At 42.1% G+C, this 13,287-nt stretch overlaps 1 protein-coding gene across 1 annotated transcript in view; it reads right to left on the bottom strand.

Moving 5' to 3' along the window:
• POM121 (POM121 transmembrane nucleoporin) overlaps positions 1-13,287 on the bottom strand; it is a 1,129,064-nt gene that overhangs the window by 999,031 nt on the left and 116,746 nt on the right. The window contains exon 2 of the mRNA XM_044054111.1: positions 6,651-6,866. Coding sequence (XP_043910046.1) covers positions 6,651-6,866 — 216 coding nt within the window. The remainder of the gene's footprint in view (positions 1-6,650; positions 6,867-13,287) is intronic.

Below are 13,287 nucleotides of genomic sequence, written 5' to 3'. Positions count from 1 at the left end.
AATTGGAACCTGTAACCTTGAGATACAATGTTGAAAACCCATTTGTCTTTGGTGATGCAATGCCAATTGTGATAGAAAAGTGCCAGTTTTCCACCTAAGGGGGCTGCCAAGAGTGAACTGTTTGGCAGCTGTAGTGGGAAGTCATTGAGGCTGCTTTTTATAAGGCTGTGGCCTGTCTTCCCCTTCTTTCTGGCCTGGTGTACCCCATTGTAGAGGCCTGTAAGGACCTTGTGTTTGAACTCTACCTCTTGGACATCTGTATCTGCCTCTTTGAGGTCCGTCTGTGACTGGAAAGGACCAAATCTTTGTTGTCCAATTTCTGCTAAAACGAGGAGGCTGAACCTGTAAGAAATCCTTCACCGTTTGCATGGATTTTGCCTTATCCTCCATCTTCTTTAATACCTCCTCTGCCTTAACTACAAACACATTCCGCTGCAAACGTGCATCTAATAATTTTGCCTTAACATGATCTAGTAGCGCATGTTCTTTTAACCAAGCATGCCTTCTTATGACAGAGCCTGTAACTGCTGCTTTACAGGAGGCCCCTAAGGAATCAAACACACATTGCAAAGTATGTTTTGCCACTTGTTCAGCTGCATGCAATAAATCCTGCATTTCTTTAAAATTAGGAGGATCTGAATCTGGAAGCATCTTTTGCTTCAACTGAGAACAAAAATAGCCGATATTTTAGCATGCGAAACTGGCAATTTAAAGCTCTCATTGCTAAAGTTGCAGACGTATATACTTTCTTTCCCTATCTGTCTAATACTCTGGAATCTGTCAGAGGGAACTGGGTTTTTTGCTGATGAGGCCTTAATCCCTTTGGGTCCCTGAGAAATAGTTTCAGGGTCAGCAACAGGGCTTTTATACAGAAACTTCTGAGAGTCAGGAACTCTAATATCTATCAGGTTTAACTGGGGATGGAGGTAAGGAGTCAGGGTTTAAGCTGGATTCAGTGTACACATCATCCACAATATCCAACATTGGCGGAATAGCAAGGGGTCTGTGTTGAGGCAATAAAAGGAAGTCTCTGAGCCTTTTCTTGGATTCTGAGTAATCCTGGCCTTCCCAATGGAAATGCTCCCTCATGGTATGTAAGGTCTCCCCAAAGGAGTAGTCCTCAGGCGGAGAGGCTGATTGAATTGATTCCTCAGCATCCGAATCCTCATAAGGGGGTAAAAAATATCCTAGGGTCTGAGGATGAATCTGAAGAAATGGACACCTGGTCGAAAGATTCATGATCTGCATCCTGTCTGGGCCTTTTATCAGGAGTAGGATGGAACCCACTGATCAGGGTGATTAGGTCTTCGGCCATTTTGAGCATTTGTTTCTTAGGCATGGAGGCCTGCCCTGGAGAATGCTGTATGTTTGTTTTTAATGGATCCTTAGACCTAGGAGAGGGTCTTTAATAGTTAACTGGGTAGGTCAGAAGACACCCTCTCTGAAGCTATGGATTGCTCAACTACTTCAGTTCTCTCAGAAGGTTTAGTTTCGGTAGGCTGAAAACAAAGCATCCAAAGGCCCGGCAAGCTCCACGTGAAAGTCTGAGGTGGTCTGTGGTTCTGTGGATGCGGTCAGGGGCTGCGTAGGTGCCTCGCTGAGAACCAGAGAACCGGCGACCGGCCTAGAAGAGGCCTCGTATGCCTGTCCTTGTCTTTGCGCTTTTTATGTAATCCGGTCGGACGTTCCGACGGCATGGTGTAATTGAATTTTCTGCCAAAATAATGTCGGGCAAAATCAAACCGTTTAATAGTGCGCTTGTTAAACCTAGCACAAAACCGACAACCAGTGGCATGGAATACAATAGGAGTGGAAATCCTTACGAGGCATTTGCTTCCCACAAGAAATACAGTTATTAACTTTTACTGACATCGGCCTGAGGCAAGAAAAAGCTTCCCCAACGGGGTACTTAGCTTTGTCGAAGACTTCAGTTCTGGATTCAAAATGAAAATCTTAGGAGTCTGCCGACCGGCACTTGCAAACTGCTTCTGCTTCAGGCACCGTACGGCAAGAAAGACTGGAGAAAATGGCACCGGCTGCATCTTGTATACCCCTGTCGCACTGACATCGGGGAGGAGGCGACAGCAACAGACACCGGATCAAGACTTTGGAACTTGGGCCAAATGGGGAACCGCCTGACGGCAGGATAACCCAAGTGCAATGACTGCAGCAGTGTAACATGATGAACATCATTGTTTTTGCATGCAAAAGTAATCAACCATGAGATTACTAGAACATAAGCCCAACCCAAAACATTGGCCTACAAGAGGTAGAAGTCTTCTATCTTTATGTAGACAGCCTGGTCAACAAAAAGGTAAGAGTGAAGGCATAGACGTCCCAAGAGGCCCATTCAATGTCACCTCCAACATTAACTGATGATCAAGTGGGTGTTCCAGCTCAAACCAACCACAAAACCATCAGGAGCTAGGTCTAAGAAATAAGCCAACAAAAGTGCTCTAACCCCCCCCCCCCCAAATAAAATGCCAGTGGAGCACACCTCACACACATTATGTTGCACCTTAACAGAGAAAAAATAAAAGCTTCTTACATTTTTGGGACATATCTGGACTGAAAGTGACCTACATGCTCCAAACAGTGCTGAGAAAGGAGGCCTGACTGTACAAAGCTCCAGTTCTGAAGCAAAACCTCTTTAAAGGAAAGCAAGTTAAGTCAGAGTAGCCACTCCAGAATCATGCTTCACAGATGCTATGCAGCACAATTTGTTTTTGTCCTCAGAACCATTAGGATCAGAATAGACTAAGATTCTATGCAAGATCACAGTTTCAACAGCAAGTATTTTTGCACTGGCTGAAATTAAAGGATAACATGGGAACAGACACCAGGGTGGCACCAACTCAATTTTTGCTTTCCTTAAATGGTGCTGGGCTTGAAGAATAAGCAGAACAGTCCTCCAAAAGTGAGCCTCTCCAACACAAACATACCATGCAACTGCCCTAGAGAATCTTTATACCACGTGGGCATTCAGAAAAGTAATGCATTTAGACTCCATACTTTATCCATAGCTAAAACTATTGTCTAAAATAAAATACACAAAAGAACACTGCCCAGTACACACAAGCCTAGCAAATGGCAAGGAAAATTAGTAAAACAGAACTTTGACAAAATACATAAAGTGATGCTTAAGCAAGTTTGAGGTGGGAAACTGACAACAGCAAATAGAAACAACTTACCTAATCAATGCTGGTCAAACTAAAATTATTCTAACAAATGCATGAACCATAGACTTCAGTGTGCAGCAGAAACTATTTTAAGGGTGGTCTTTAGTAAGGAGTACAGGTGAAGAGGAAGGGTGAAGGGGTAAACCTGGGAAGGTTAAGAACAGAGTTAACTAGTTAACCAACAGTATCAGTCACAGAATTAAAGATGTAAGCTCCAAAGTCGGACTTGGAACATCCTGCTGAGAATCTCCAGAGTCCCTCATCTTTGAACTTGGTAGCGAATGGTAGGCACAGCAGAGGGGACAATCAAGCATTCATTCCATAGTCTAAATTGTTGCAGTTCAAGGAAATGCAGATAAGCTTGCAACAGCCAACAGAACCGGTCACAGCCTCAAACCCATAACAGTAACCTTTGAAAATGACAGACCCCAGTAGAGTCCCAGAGATCAAAGACTTAAAAAGGCTGGTCGACTCATATGGATTAATGGGACAGCACAACACAAGGCAAAATGCCTCAGCTGAGGTTAGTGAACTGAGTTTATATTTATTTCTTTGCAATTTAACTGGAAGAGTCCATTGGGCCAAAATGAGGCCTTTTTCAACGGAGGCCCAGGGAGAAAAAAATCCATTTACAGACAAACAACAAAAATATAATCAATAAAATCAATAGAATCAATATCAAACAAAAATCAATACAAAGTTAGTAAGAATCACTGTGAGATAATATAGAATTTATACAAAGTGATTGTACAAGCAGGATCATTAGAAGTCATAAAATGAGTAAGGAATCTGGATTTAATGCTCTAGTCTAATATTTACAAAATCAAAATGATGTATTGTAAGCAGTGTCAGTGTTATGATTACAGTTCACAATAATAGGTTCTGAACAACCTGAGATGGTGAGAATTCAGCTTTGAGTGGATTAGAAATACTTATGATGTGTAAGGGATAGAAGGGAGTAAAAGACAGTCAAAGGGAACTTAACTAGGAAAGAGGTCTTGTATTAACAGAGTTATAAGGTTAGAGGAAAGAGGAGGAAATTAGGAGGGATGGGAGCAGGAGCATTCCCAAGTAGAGGAGAGATGGGAGTGGATACAGTCTTGAAAGGGGAGAGCATCAGGAAAAAAAAAAAAATGATGGATGAAACGCACTCAAGACCATGGCCAACAAACCTCACAGAAGCTACAGATGGAGACTCTTGACAGGTTGACTGATTACGCAGAGGCTCAATTTATGTCCACTGAAGGAGAGAGTCAGTGAGAAGCATAACTTGTAAAGTTAACCTTTGGGTCTCTTGAGCTGCTGCCAGCATGGAAGGACACCTACAATATAATCTGTGTTTTTGCTAACAACCATCACATTTTATAACCCAGTTGGACATGCACAGACCTACAGGGCCAAAGGGCATTGACAAAAAAATCCAGGGGTCAGAAGTTCTGGCTCAAAAGCAACTGTAGAGATGCTCTCTGAACAGCATGTGGCTGTGGCAGTTATTTTCAAAGAATTCCTTGGCCATAAAACAAAAAAAAAAAAACACAAATGTAGAAGGCAATTACTTTTTACTGTTGCACAACATTCCTGGAAAATAATTGGTATCAGTTCATAAATGGCTACATCCTTCCCAGCAGGACTCTAATGAAAAGGAAAGCCCTGGAATCGGACAAGGGAAGGATATTAAATTTTAACACCAACCTATTTTATCTAAGAATACAGGGCTTGAAAGGAGCACAACTATTGCAAGCCTTCCGTAAATCGTCTCATCTACACATTTCCAACGACCAGTGTGAGACTCCTCTACAGAAATTTCTGCATCACATTTGTAAGTTAAAAGGTTTTTAACTCCTGTTTCCTATCCATAGCACATAAGCAAAAAGAACAGTCAACAGCAATTAATAAACTTCAGCAGCAAATACCATCAGCTAACAGCAACAGTAAACTGGAACCAACAAAGGAGAAATGTCAGTTTAAATTAAAGAAAAACCTCACGGGGGACACTCAAAATGAAGTGTTCTGAAAACAATTCAAGAGTCACCCAAAAGCTCAGCAGAAAGAACAAAGAAGCCTTGAGTGACTTTACAAACTGAAGTCTTTAACAGAAGGTTGAATATATCAGAAGGATTTCAGACATCCAAGACAGAGTAAAGGAGAGAGGCTATGTACACTTGGAAAAGTTTAATGAGCTGTGCCAAATCCTGCCAGCTGGAGTCACAGATGTGAAAGAGATAATGCTCCCACAATGACATTTCATAAACAATTCCCTAGCAGAGTTTTAATGTGTAGTTCCATAATTTGTTTTGGGAGAAGGGGGCTGCCACACCTTACTAAGAAGCACTTGAGTGCAACAAGAATTGGACTGGTCTGCCGTGGGCTGCACAACGCAAGCAATTTGCTGCCTCCCTTGCAGCCAAACACAGACTGCAAGTGAAATTGATTACTGGTGGGACTACATCCTCAAGGAATGACACACCTGTCATTAAATTTTGGGGACCAACTGCAAATTAAAAAAAAAAAACTGAAATTACAAGAAAAAAAAAAAGTGCCAACAGCACTACAGTGCTCACAAGGAATCAACCACTGATTAAAAAGCTGTAATCAATCTGAAGCACAAGAAATAAATAGGTTCTTCGCCCACGCCTCTTGTGTATGGGCAGCTTTCCAGGTTCAACTAAATATGACTTGAAGACAATATAAGCAAGTTGCTTTCCGAAACAAAAAGTACAAAGTTAATGTTTGCAGGAATCACTTTATGACATCTTTAAGTAGGAATTCATACAATGAACCCTGTGTGAGGTGTGATCAAATTTAACAGATTAGAGATAATGAACAGGTAGCCAATGACAGGTCAATTCAAAGGGAAACATTTGGGAACCACAGAATTCTTCCACTCAAGCATACCATCTACTAATCCCTTTTACCAACATTACTATGTTTAAATCCCTCTACCAACATTACTATGTTTAAATCCCTCTACAACCTCTAAATGCGTCTTTTCTTGGAACATAACCAAAATTAGTAGCAATACCATCTCTAGTACAGCTATTATAGCCACTTCATCACTGCTACACACCACCCGTAGCAAAGGTTGTTTAGATGAGACAACAGAAGTCAAAAACTCACAACAGCCCTTATTTATCTCGTTACTATTATCCACTCCCCCATCTAAGCTTCCAATCCAACCAAATATCAAAACACCTGAAGATGTCAAATTACAAAACGTCTCGATTTGTTCTTTTATTCCAATGTAGAGTAGCTAACCAATGCTCAAACTGTAGCACACTACTATGATGCAAAAAGTGCATGCCACGCATGACAAAAATTCAGACTTATTTAGAAAGTGAAAAATCAAACAAAATTCAAGTTGCAGCGTCTCAAACCACCAAGTACCTGGCCATCAACAAGTTAAAGTACCTAGACATGCATTTCTGCCACATGCAGTAGCTCAATAATATAATAAATTGAAAACATACTCACATAGGTGACCGCATGATTGAAATATCAGGTCGTGCAATTCTCACTCTGACAGGACTCTGAACCATTGCAGAATTCCTAGGTGAAAGGACGGTTTTCTTCTGAAAGCCATCCCATCTCACAGCAGGTAAGGCTCCCAGCAACGCATACTGTGGCTGCTGTATCGGATAACGTCTGCGTGGTACAATAGTAAATCTATTCGACATAGTCACAGATTCCCTGCAAATAAAAGACTTGGATTAGGACAAAGCAAATTTACCACCACCCATCATAAAAAGTTGTGTCTTACCATAACGTTCCATCTGTATTGTTGATCCTCGTTCAGTCATTACTTGTGGGTATCTGTTCTGACCTCGGAACAGAGCCGGCCATCTTCCAAGCTCGCGTCAGCTACAAACTCTAGAGCTAAAACTCTTACCCAGAATTCCCCTCTCCCCGTTACCTCAGATTGAATTTGCAAGTCAAAAGAAGGTGGAGACTACCTCTGGTCAAATGATTTAAAAGAATCGGATGGTGAGATCCACTAGAAGCCACAGGAGGAGGAAGGAGGGAGAGTCGTAATGACTGAATGAGGATCAACAATACAGATAGAACATTATGGTAAGACAACTTCTTTAGCCGATATTGTTAATCCTCGTTCATTCCTTACGTGTGGGACAGAGTCCCCAGCTACCTTTATTCCTGGGAGGCTCTCATGAAAGGACATTGCAGAGCACCATAGAACTGAAGGATGCTCTTCCCCTGGAGGCCAAATCCAATTTGTAATGATTGATGAAGGTATGAGAAGCCCACGTTGCAGCTGCACAAATGTAAAGAGGCTCTGGCATGGAAGGCAGCAGAAGTTGCCACCGACCTTGTAGAATGAGCCTTTATGGTAGTAGGTAATGGAATATTACGTGGTCTATAAATGAAGGTCATGCAGTCTTTCAACCATTTAGCCAATGTGACCTTAGCAACAGCACATCCTAATCTAGGTCCAGAACAGGTCAAAAATAACTCGTCTGATTTAAGAGAGGCCTTAATCCTGTTCAAGTACAAGCAAATTTGCCTGTGAATATCTAGGGTATGTAGGCAATACTCTCCTTTATTTGAATGATTGAGCTGCCAGTTTTCTTCCCCAATGGCTTGATTAATGGACATTTCAGAGATCACTTTTGGCAGGAAGGATTAGTTCTCAATGACATTACCTCTATGAAAAATCAAATATGGACTCTTGATGCAGAAGGCTTAAAGCTCAGAGATAAGTCTGTCAGAAGTAATGGTGACCAAAAACGAGGTTTTCCATGACAAATATTTGAGGTTGCAAGAAGCTGATTCGAAAAGTGGCATTGTCAAAGCTTGTAGGACTAATGAGAGGTCCCGTGTTGAGTAGCTTCTCTAAAAGGGGGTTTTAGAGGATTCACGCCTTTTATGAAAGTCTTGAAAATGTGTGACATAAGAGGAGTCTTGGACACCATCATGGAAAGTGGATATTGCAGCCAAATGAACTAATGGTAGAGGCAGATAGACCGGACTGAAATAAGGTAACTAGATACTACAGTTCTTTCGACACTGGTGCTGAAAAAGGATCTACCTGTTCTTCTTTCAGCCAAAAGGTAAATCTTTTCCACTTGCTGAGATAAGTAATTCTGGTGGAAGACTTATGAGATGCAATAAGAATGTCATGTACTGGAAAAGAAAGATCATTCTGCCTGGCAATGAAGGGAATCGGAGGAGCCAAGCTGTGCGCTTCAGGCTGTTCAAGTTGGGGTGAAAGATTCTAAGGATGGGAGATCAACCCCAGGGTTGGATGGAGAATCCACGGTTAATCTAGCAGGTAAGGCCAAAGGAAGGGGAACCAAATCTGATGAGGCCAATATGGTGCTAGGAGGATTACTTTGCTCTTCAACCGGCAGGCTTTCTTCAGAAACTGGGGGATTAGGGGGAAGAGGTGGAAATGCATGAAGTAGACCAGACGGCATATTGTGGACTAGAGCATCCCTGGGGGACTATCCCGGAGGGGGAATCAGGGCGAAATACTTGCTGCATTTGTAGTCAGTCAGGGATGCAAAGAGGTCGCAGCAAGGAAGACCCCAGCGGTTGATAATCTCCGCCGCTATCAAAGGATTCAGGGACTACTCGTGAGGTTGTAGTATACACCTGCTGAGTTTGTCTGCTATCACGTTGGAACTCCTGGGAATGTGCGCTTGGTGGTAGCCATCGCCTAATACCATATCCGCACGGCCTCTCGACAGAGTGGGTAAGATTTGGTTCCACCTTGTTTGTTGATGTACCAGACCACCGCCATGTTGCCTGGTTGTATCGCAATACTCCCAGATGGCAGCAGGGGACGGAATGCTTGCAACACCAGAAGCACCACCCTCAGCTCTAGAACATTTATATGCAGATGGGCCTCCATTTCGGACCAAGTACCTTGGACTGTCCGTCCCGGACATATCCCCCCCACCCCATCAGGGAAGCATCAGTGGTCATTGTAGCCTTAGGCTGTTGGGGGGAGAAGGGGCAAGACCACTGACAGGTTGTGGGTCATCCACCAATTTAAATCCTGTTTGTACCTGTGAGTTATCAGAATCTTGGCTGAAAAGGGTACTGAAAGGGATACCATTGGGTGAGCAGCAGCCACTGTAGAAGCCTCATGTGAAACCTGGCCAGGGGACAATGGTGATGGAGGTTGCCATAGAACCCAAATGCCATGTCAGAAAGAAAGAAGGAAACCCAGAAAAAATACCAGCAATGGTGCAAGAATTACCCTAAGGTAAGAAGGAAAGGGGTTTTACCAACGATGGTAAAAAAGAAATTACCTTGTGGTAAAAGGGAGGAAAGGAATTGAAAAGATTCAAGAAAGGATAGTCACTAAATGAGACAAGGTAAGAAAACTAAACTTATGTGAGAAAAGGCTGTTTTAGAATTTAGTATGAAGAAAAATATTGTACTTTGCTCTAGAGAAGTAGCTTGACATGACCTAATGGCGATGCTGCAAATGAAATCTGAGGTAACAGGGAGAGGGGAATTCTGGGTAAAAGTTAGCTCGAGAGTTTGTAGCCGACGCGAGCTTGGAAGATGGCCAGCTCGGTTCTGAGGTCGGAACAGATACCCACACGTAAGGAATGAACGAGTATTAACAATATCAGATATCTTGTTACAAAGCAAACTACACAATTCATACCAAGACAGCATTTGTCTTGCAAAACAAAATTCTGCAATGCAAAAGTTTTTTCCATAACTGTAAAACACAGTAAATCAGCTCACCATTGACTAAATAACCAATGTGAGACCACGGAACTTGACTAATGCGGTGAGAGATTGCCTTAAAAAAAAAAAAAACAAAAAGTGACACTGCTCAAATCCAGCTATTGTTGACTTACAGATTAAGCTGTACCAGTTTGCCATTAAGCTAGTTTTAGTACAAGTCACTCCAGTAATCAAGCTGTATTAGGTCTGATCTACAATCTTTAAGTGCTAACACAAAGTTATATTAAAAAAAAAAAAAAAAGTAGTATTTCACAGAAAATATAGGGAAAGAATTCATGTCTGACCATTCCTGAAACTACTCTGCTCAGTTTCTGCAACAATTGAGAGCTCTCACAATTCTTACCTACAAAGGGCTCAAAAAATTATACAACTTTCCAGAAACCACATTTCCACCTCTAAACTGACTGCAATCCTTCTGCTTGGAAAGAAAATCTTAAGACAGTGTAAGAAACGTGCGTGTGTGGAAGATTTTCAGTCCATATATTTCTAGTTAATCACTATATATTAATCAGATCAGACAATAGTAGCAGAAATAGCAAACTTAAACTCGTTTTAAGTCAAAAAGCAAAAAATAGAAAATATATAATAGTACAGCATTACTAAGTATTCGAAAGTAATCCAAGCAAGGCAGGCAGTCTGTTTCCAGTCAAAAATCCTTTATTAAGTACACAGTCAAGCGATCCAAGTAAAACAAAAATAGAGTAATAATTTCCTCACAAGCTTTCTAAATATATATATATACTTTTTATCAGGCATGTGAGTGGTTTATTGTGCTGTAAAACAAAGTGTTATTGGTACACGTTAAATTCACATCTCTTCCCCCATCAGTGAGACATTCAAGCTGGTCCTGCCCTACTTAGTAGCTGTCATAATAATATATCACCCTTATGTACTTTAAATAAAATTTATAATGATGTGGTACCTCTTATTTAACCAGATTATTAAATCTGATTTTATCCAAGACAACATACTACATGGCTGGAAATATATAATATGGCAATCAAAAATATATATAAAATGTACACAGACTTGAAGTCTAGAAGGACGAAAGCGAAAATGTATAAGAACCCTAAAAATAATCTATAAAAATATATAGAATTGTATAGTTAGTATTATTACACATCATTTTGAATAAAGTGGAAAAAAGAACCAGAAAAAATAAGAAAAAATGTATAGGTTCATACTAGGCTATCTGCCCTGGGACAATTATAAGCCTAGCCCGATTCTGTATGGCTTACGCCGCCCCTTGATTTGAGTATACTGTGCCTCTGTCTAACAGTGACACGGGAGTAATCCCTGGGACAAACCTACGATCCCCCATCCACTTATTGAGATTCTTCTTGAAGAGATTCAGTGAGGTGCTCTGACTCACATGAACTGGAATTCTATTCCAGAGCGAAGGGAGCCTCTGGGTTATGAACCTGTCCCTCCAGCAAGTTCTATTTATTTCTGTGCTGAGGTTCAAGTCCCTCGAGCGTGTGGCTCTAAGGGATTTAGATTTACTGAGGTGGAGCATGTCCATTAATTCTGAATTTGACATAGCTTTGTAAGTCAGGCATAGATCGCCTCGAAGTAGGCGGTATGCAACTGAGTAGAGCTGGAGTTTTTTTTAACAGAGCAGTATATGGCATCTGTTTGAGACCCTTGATCCTCTTGGTGAGATACTTTTGGGGTCATTCTAATTGCTGCGGGTGTCGGGTAAGGTACATCCCAAAAGGGGCATTGTATTCCATGATGGGCCTGATGAGGGATGAATAAAGGGGCACGATTACCTCTCTTGATCTAGATGTGAAACCCTTCGTGATGAAGTGGGCTATGTAGAAGGTCTTTCTAACCACTTTGGCAATGTGGTTTTCAAAGGAGAGATTGCTATCAACTTGGGTCCCCAATAACTTTCTCTGTACTTAATGGGTTTCCGCCCATGTGGTAATTTGTGGGCACATTGTTTTTGCCAAAGGGTATGACTATACATTTTTTGGCATTTAGCTTTAAACCATGGCACTGGCACCAGTTACCTGTCTCTGTGAGACCTTTTTGAAGGATGTTTGTGTCAGCTGGAGAGTTGATTATGGCGCCCAGTTTGCAGTAGTCTGCGAACTTGGTGAGCCATAGTCCTCCCATGTTTGCCTGTACCTCGGAAAAGTGTATACCGAACAAGAGTGGTCCCAGGACAGAACCCTGTGGGACGCCACTTGTGACCGGTTTTGAGTCCGACATGGCTCCAGCAACTCTCAGTCTGTGGGTTCTGTCTGAGCCAGTTTGCGACCCATCTTGTGACATAGGGGTTTATATTTAAGCTGGATAGCTCATCTATGATGCCCGAGTGGGGTATTGTGTCAAATGCCTTTGCAAGGTCCAGATAGGCTGTGTGGACTACCTTCCCTTCATCTATGGCTTTGGTGACTGTTTTCAAAGAAGTCAACCAGGTTCAAAAGGCAGGATCTGCCCTTGACAAAGCCGAACTGGGTAGGATCTAGTGTCTGTAGGTCCCCAATGTCTTTGTTTATGAGCTCCATGATAATCCTCTCCATAGCCTTGCTGACTATCTAGTCAGGCTTATGGGGCGATAGTTTCCAGGGTCCGTAGAGGCTCCACCATTGTGGAGTGGGACCACTGTTGCTGTACGCCATTCTGTGGGCACATATCCTGTAGTGAGGCTGAGATTGTACAGCTGTTTTATTTGATGGATTAGTTCCTCTTGTAGTTCATGTAGGACGCAACCTGGGACACCATCTGGTCCCATGGAAGCAGTGTTTTTTGCTTTGGAGGGGGCAGCCTTCACCTGAGCATCTGAGATGTTTGGGAGGCAGCCCTCTGCCGGGATAGATATTTGCTCTTTTGGGGGGGAGGGGTGGAGAAGTTTGCACTGAACCTGTCTGCCAGGATATTGGCGATGTCTGTGGGTTCAGTGTATTTTTTGTCGTTTAGAATCAACTTAGAACAAGTCTGGGAGTTGCATTCCAGGTTTCTAACATAACTGAAAAAAGCCTTATGATTGTCTTTGGTGTCCTGTGCAATTTTTCTTTAAGCTGGCCTTGGAGGATTTTATGAGGGATTGTAATTTTTTGCTAGTACTGATCAGAGATGCCTTCCCTATTAGGGATTTTGCTCCATCATGTAGTAGCTTCCTTCTTCTGTTGTACAGTTTATTTATGGCAGGGGTCCACCAGACTGGACGCCTGCCTTTGGATGATTGGGTCTTGGTTTTGTTTGGGATAGCATGATCCATGCATTCCTGGAGATGTCCATAGAATGCATTTATATAGAATTCTGCAGTTTGGGCTGTAGTTTCCACTGGCCCTGGGGCCTTGAAGGATTCCACTTCGGTTTTGAGAAGTGAGAAGTTCGCTTTTGAGAAGTTTTTCACTGTGGTTTTCTGGGCTGGGGG

This window comes from Protopterus annectens, chromosome 13.part0 (assembly GCF_019279795.1).
Source record: "Protopterus annectens isolate FY-2018-M chromosome 13.part0, PAN1.0, whole genome shotgun sequence".
In the NCBI taxonomy this organism is placed as follows: Eukaryota; Metazoa; Chordata; order Ceratodontiformes; family Protopteridae; genus Protopterus; species Protopterus annectens.
Note: the sequence above shows the minus strand (reverse complement) of the source record. Positions and strands in the feature narration are given on the sequence as shown.